The sequence below is a fragment of the Athalia rosae genome, chromosome 5 (genome assembly GCF_917208135.1).
Source record: "Athalia rosae chromosome 5, iyAthRosa1.1, whole genome shotgun sequence".
Classification (NCBI taxonomy): domain Eukaryota; kingdom Metazoa; phylum Arthropoda; class Insecta; order Hymenoptera; family Athaliidae; genus Athalia; species Athalia rosae.
Genome location: NC_064030.1, coordinates 15,488,840 through 15,494,909, shown reverse-complemented (window position 1 = coordinate 15,494,909; position 6,070 = coordinate 15,488,840). Strand labels below are relative to the sequence as shown.

Here is a 6,070-nt window from a genome sequence, read left to right as displayed (position 1 = left end):
ATTTTATTGCAATCTCCGCTTCCCCTAGAAGCTACTTTTTTTTGTTGTTCTAAAATACAAAGCCGCGTACGTAGTGCGAAGATATTGATCTTGCGACTTGTTTTTTTTTTTTCTGATACTTCGATAAATTTTTTTACGTTTTTTCACTTCAAGCAGCACGAGATAACGGCAGATGGCCATACTTACGAAAGATAACATACCTTCGATTACCCTCACTTTGAATAAGTATCCACTTCCCCCCTCCCCTCAAAAAACAAAAAAAAACAAAAAAACGGAGAACAAGAAAAAAGATCGGAATAATTTGATTCGTTTTTTTTTTAAAAAAAAGCACCTCAAGTTTTTGAAATTCCATCAAATTTTCGAGTAGAATTTTCTGATTCTTCCGAATCTTGTCTCCCCCGATTTTGGTTCGCCATCCGCGGATTTTCTGCCTATACCGGAACAGCTGCGAATCCGGCAACGAAAGGTCGAGATTGAAGGGCATCGCGCTATACATTCCATCGTTACTCACCGTCTCAACTCCGCTCACGTGAGTCCATAAAAATTACGACCCCCGTATAATCGCCCCGCACGAATACAATAAACCGACGACAGATACGTGCAATATCCTAATCATACGTACACCAAACTCGACGATAAAATCGACGAGCATCGCACCCCCCGCTACCTGCAACTCGCCTCGGCGCAATTCAGTCAAATGTGACGATTTCACGATCGAACGAATCGTTCACGCATGTCGTTATCACCGGCAATTTCAGCACACGCCTCTACGTTGTGCCGTTTCTTATTTTTTTTTTTTACTCTTTCTTATCAAATTATGTATTTGAAAATCACGCAACGAACGAGATATACCACCGCCGGTCGTCACGTTACCTGTACGTTTACACGGTAAGATTGATTCCATTTATCAAAGTCCGAAATTCATGGCCAATATGGCGGAGAAAGCGGGCAAAAAAATTCTTTGGATCGCTGGCAAAAAATAGAAAAAAAAACAAACAAAATACATTTCCAGCTATCGCGTTTTTTTATTCATTCTTTTCTTTGCCTCTTGTCAAATGTAGAAACTTTTTAAACGCTCGAGAATTTCGAGTAACTTTGTGGTAAAGCGATACGATTTTTATCCTCACATTCTAGAGAGCGTGCGACAACAGACGAGCCCATCCAGAGAGGCATGTCATCGGCATGTATCGCGAGTGTTTATCGCAAGACGTACGGATGACTCGAATCGTGACAAAATTTATTTGTCTAGATTTTGGGGATAGAAGGAGAGAGAAAAAAATCTGTTCTTTTCAGTTACAGATTCATAGGTGAAGATTTTTTTCTTCCTGTTTTTTTGTGGGGAGGGGGAAAGGGCTCTATATTTGGGTTGAATGATAATTTTTACATTCAAAATTTGAATAAAAAAGGAACGTTATTTATTTAGATATTGAATCATTTATTTGAAATTGTGATCCTGTTAGCGATCCAGATCACCAAAAGCCCCGAAAAATGAAATCCCTCTTCCGGTTTATAGAGTGCATTATCACATTGTATTTCATTTGGATGGTATCAAGCAATAACGTCTTAGCCAACATTTTGAAAAAATCGATTTATTACGACGAATGTATCCAGTAAACCATAAAACGAGATAAAAAAACGTTGAAATCTCAAAAAGAGAAAAAAAAATAAATCTTCTTTCGATCAACGCGTTACAGCTCCGTACCTTCGGCTTTTATTTATTTATTTCCCTTCCGTCGGGGAGACGAAAAATGGAATAGCGGCTCGAACACGACGCGATACGAGGCGGTCGAGACGACAGTGGGGTATTTATTTACATGTCACGTTGTAGTCTGCAGGAATCGAGGGCGAAGAGGGTATACGTATCTCGGAAGCGAGCTATATTAACGCTCCTAAAAGCCCGATTGTTTTCAGTAAGATTTTCGCGGGGAGCGGTCGCTGCCCACACTATCGTCGATTACTCAGTAATCGGACTACCGTTGGCTACGAGTGGATCGTTCGGCGGTTTTCATCAAAGGAAAATAAATCAAGATCTCCGATATTCGCCGTCATGCGGACGTATAATCAGCTTACTCGGCTTCTGATCGCCGCCTTTGCCGTTACCGTTGTCATTGGTCGACCGAATGATTCCCGAGGTGAATATTGTCCCGCGGGCCATCCGCCAAGTTTTTCTCCTCGATCCAAAAAATTTTCTTTTGGAAATAGAATTGCAATTGCAATTATTCAATTCACGTACTCGTAATTTTAATTTCCTGCAATTTTCAATTTGCAATGTAATGCGGACGAAGAAATTGACAACCGCCTGTCTTCGAATTGAAAATAGAATATTAATTGCAGTGGAAAACTTTTTCCGTTCCTCTCGAAATCGTTCGTGTAAATATTATGGGCCAACTGATTGTGTGTCGTAAAAAAAAAAGAGTGTCAAAAAGATAATAATCATAGCTCGTCAATTAAGATTGTGGTATACCTATTTATCACGTTTTAACAAATGTTCGAGATAATGTATCCATTGGATCTTTACCACGCAGATTACATTCCTATGGTAAAAATTTAATCGATTAAATTCTTCGACTTTGAAGATAATTTTTTTTCTTCTTCGTAAAATTCTGGCATCAGCTGCGGACTCGGCAACGTCAGAGCCTGACGATGGATGGGATTAATATCATCATACAATATTTTGTTCCAATTTTGAAAATTTGACAATCAAATGAAAAATCGTAATGGCCTCTCATCGAATTGTCACATAGTATAAAAGCGATATTTTTCTTTCCACCTGATCCGATACGAAACTATGTATCAATTTTATAATCACTGGACAGCACTCGTTTATCGCAAAAAAATAATATGGAACAATGCGGTATCTATGCTCGTTAGATAATCCATCGACAAGCAAAGAAAAAAAAAAGAACCGCTTTTGTCGCGCATTGAAATGAATTTCTTCTTTTTCTTTTCCATTTTTTTTTCTCTCACTCGCGAACACCGACGGAAATTTTTTTAGTATCCAAGGACGACGAGGTCAACGTCGAAGACGAGGACATGCACTTCGATTCTTTTGACAACATTCATGTGATCCAGACCAGAAGTATCGAGCGAACCTCAGGCGAAGATTTCTCAGGAAAAACAGGTGAAGATTGTGCCGCAAGTTTTCCTAAGTTTCCTCGCTCCGAATTCCCGATATAGAGGACGAAAAATTTCAGCTATGGATTACCAGGACGAGATCATGCACCCCTATCTTCCGGAAGCCGCTCGGAGGACTCCGAGCACAAGGTCAAATCGCCGCATGGCTAATCTTGGAAACGAAAAAAGTAAGCCGACGATCTAATTCCCCCGATCGTTCCTTTTTTTTTGATGCGTCCAAATGATTCCATCGAACTTTTGAATTCGATCGAAACAGCGTCGACTTACTGGAACGAGGACGCACAATCGGCCTTGAGGAAGAAGATAAACCAGAAGGAGAACAGGAACAAAGCTAAGAACATCATCATGTTCCTCGGCGACGGAATGTCCGTTCCGACTCTGATGGCCGCCAGAACATACTTGGGACAGCTTCAAGGAAGAAACGGAGAGGAGGAAGGTCTCTATTGGGAGAAATTTCCTTACGCGGGATTCTCTAAGGTCTGTAAACCACGCGCGAAAAAGTAGCTCGTTTCCGTGTCCCGCGACACCAGAAGAATCTTCATCCACTTTTTTCCATCGACGAGCAGACCTACTGCGTGAACGCGCAAGTCGCGGATTCCGCCTGTACCTCAACCGCTTACCTCTGCGGAGTGAAAACGAACAGCGGGATGCTCGGATTGAACGCGAACGTGGCGAGGAGGGACTGCGAAGCGTCCAGGAATTCCAGCGACCGTCTTACTTCCATCGCCGAATGGGCTCTGGACGAGGGAATGTCGGCCGGGATCGTTACCACGGCTAGGGTAACTCACGCGTCTCCGGGTGGAGCTTACGCAAAGAGCGCCGAACGCGATTGGGAATGCGACACGGATCTGATCAGAGACGGCGTCGATCCGAACGTCTGCAAGGACATCGCGACGCAGCTGGTCACCGAACGTCCGGGAAAAGACTTTCAGGTGAAAATTGGACGCCCGAGGAGTCGGAACGACCGTTTTGATCCCCGCGAAGAAAATCGTTCGCTGCTCTCTGCGTCGATCTCAAGGAGTCGTCGGAATTCGAATATCTCGCAAAGTAGCGGAAGCCCGAGAACTTTTCGAGGACATCAAAATGGCCGCTCATTCGCGTACATCAAAATGGCCGTCTTTCGCGTGAATCAAAATGGCCGTCTTTCGCGTAAATCAAAATGGCCGTCTTTCGCATGAATCTAAATGGCCGTCTTTCGCGGACATCAAAATGGCCGCTCATTCGCATGAATCAAAATGGCCGTCTTTCGCGTAAATCAAAATGGCCGTCTTTCGCATGAATCAAAATGGCCGTCTTTCGCGGACATCAAAATGGCCGCTCATTCGCGTACATCAAAATGGCCGTCTTTCGCGTAAATCAAAATGGCCGTCTTTCGCGTAAATCAAAATGGCGGTCTCTCGCGTGAATCAAAATGGCCGTCTTTCGCTTAAATCAAAATGGCGGTCTTTCGCGTGAATTAAAATGGCGGTCTTTCGCGTGAATCAAAATGGCCGTCTTTCGCTTAAATCAAAATGGCCGTCTTTTGCGTGAATCAAAATGGCCGTTCTTTCGCGTGAATCAAAATGGCCGTTCCGACTTCTCGGCGATGAAATGTGCATCGATGACGTTGTTCGTTGGGCAGGTAATCCTCGGAGGTGGACGTCGCGAGTTTTTGCCAAATTCGACCGTGGACGACGAGGGTACTCACGGGAAGAGAAGCGACGACGTCGATCTCATCGAGAGTTGGAAGCAGGACAAAGCGGACCGTAACAAGCCGTACCGCTACGTCTGGAACCGAAGAGGCCTAAGGAACGTCATCGACGATCCGGAAGGGACGGATTACCTTTTGGGGCTGTTCGAAGCGTCGCATTGCCAGTACGCCAAAGAAGCTTCGCCCGATAGCGAACCGACTTTGGAGGAAATGACTGAAGCCGCGATAAAAATATTGGAAAAGAACCAGAACGGGTACTTCCTCTTCGTAGAGGGTAGGTGAACCTCGAATCGATCGTCCGCACGAAAAATCGGAGAACCGTAACGTAATTGCTTCTTTTTTCTTTTTTCTGCAAATCACGCTCAGGAGGTCGCATCGATCACGCCCACCACCAGAATTACGCTCAACTCGCCCTTCACGAAACCGTCGAAATGGCGGCCGCTGTTCGAAAGGCCGACGAATTGACCGACGAAAGCGATACCCTGATAGTCGTGACCTCCGATCACGCCCACGTGATGAGCGTCGCCGGATATCCGACCAGAGGGAACGACATCCTGGGACTCGGGACTTCCCTAGCCGACGACGATCTCCCCTACGCTACTTTGAGCTACGCGAACGGACCCGGGTACAAGAAACCCGTGGACAACGGCCGTTACGATCTGTCCTACGACGACCTCTGTGAGTCATCGTCCCGCGCACGCTTGACCTTGAACATTGTCACGATCCTCGTGGTTTTCATATGATTTTTCTCAAAATCGCAGCCGAAACGAGGTACAGATTCCCCGGCATGGTGCCCCGCGGCTCGGAAACCCACGGCGGCGACGACGTCGGCATATTCGCCAGGGGTCCGTGGTCCCATCTCTTCAGCGGAACCCTCGAGCAGAACAGCATACCGCACTTCATGGCGTACGCTGGGTGCATAGGGAACGGAATCACCGCTTGCACGAGTCAGACATGAGTCGAAGTTTTTGGCAGAAATGTGTGCTCTTTTTTTTTTGCCCACGATCCGCGGGGTCCGTGGTCGGAAAAAATTGGGGCTCGGAGAGCGAAATTTTCGAAAATCGTTCGCCCTTGAAATATCGAAGACGCTGTGATTCATAAATTATTTTCTCAAGACTCCGCGTTTTTTTTTTCAATTACTCGTAATCACGCCTCGTCTAATTTCGTCCAATTACACACGTACGTAATGGTCGAATGATATCCACTCGCCACCGTTTGCGTAACAATTGTGAAAACGTAACTCTC

General features: G+C 45.2%; 1 protein-coding gene across 1 annotated transcript; it reads left to right on the top strand.

The window, feature by feature from the left end:
• The first annotated feature begins 1,200 nt into the window (after nt 1-1,200).
• LOC105683975 (membrane-bound alkaline phosphatase-like) lies at nt 1,201-5,941 on the top strand. Its single transcript, XM_048655573.1, has 9 exons — nt 1,201-1,307; nt 1,912-2,132; nt 2,996-3,121; nt 3,195-3,302; nt 3,392-3,612; nt 3,702-4,067; nt 4,757-5,099; nt 5,192-5,503; nt 5,587-5,941. The coding sequence occupies exons 1-9, from the start codon at nt 1,216-1,218 to the stop codon at nt 5,781-5,783; spliced, it is 1,986 nt and encodes a 661-aa protein (XP_048511530.1). The 5' UTR covers nt 1,201-1,215; the 3' UTR covers nt 5,784-5,941.
• The last annotated feature ends 129 nt before the right edge of the window (nt 5,942-6,070 follow it).

Excerpts from the sequence above, each read along its gene's own strand:
- LOC105683975 (XM_048655573.1), top strand. The coding sequence starts at position 1,216 with ATGACTCGAATCGTGACAAAATTTATTTGTCTAGATTTTGGGGATAGA. Across the intron at positions 3,122-3,194 it reads AGATTTCTCAGGAAAAACAG|CTATGGATTACCAGGACGAG; the intron begins GTGAAGATTGTG and ends GAAAAATTTCAG. Across the intron at positions 3,303-3,391 it reads TAATCTTGGAAACGAAAAAA|CGTCGACTTACTGGAACGAG; the intron begins GTAAGCCGACGA and ends CGATCGAAACAG.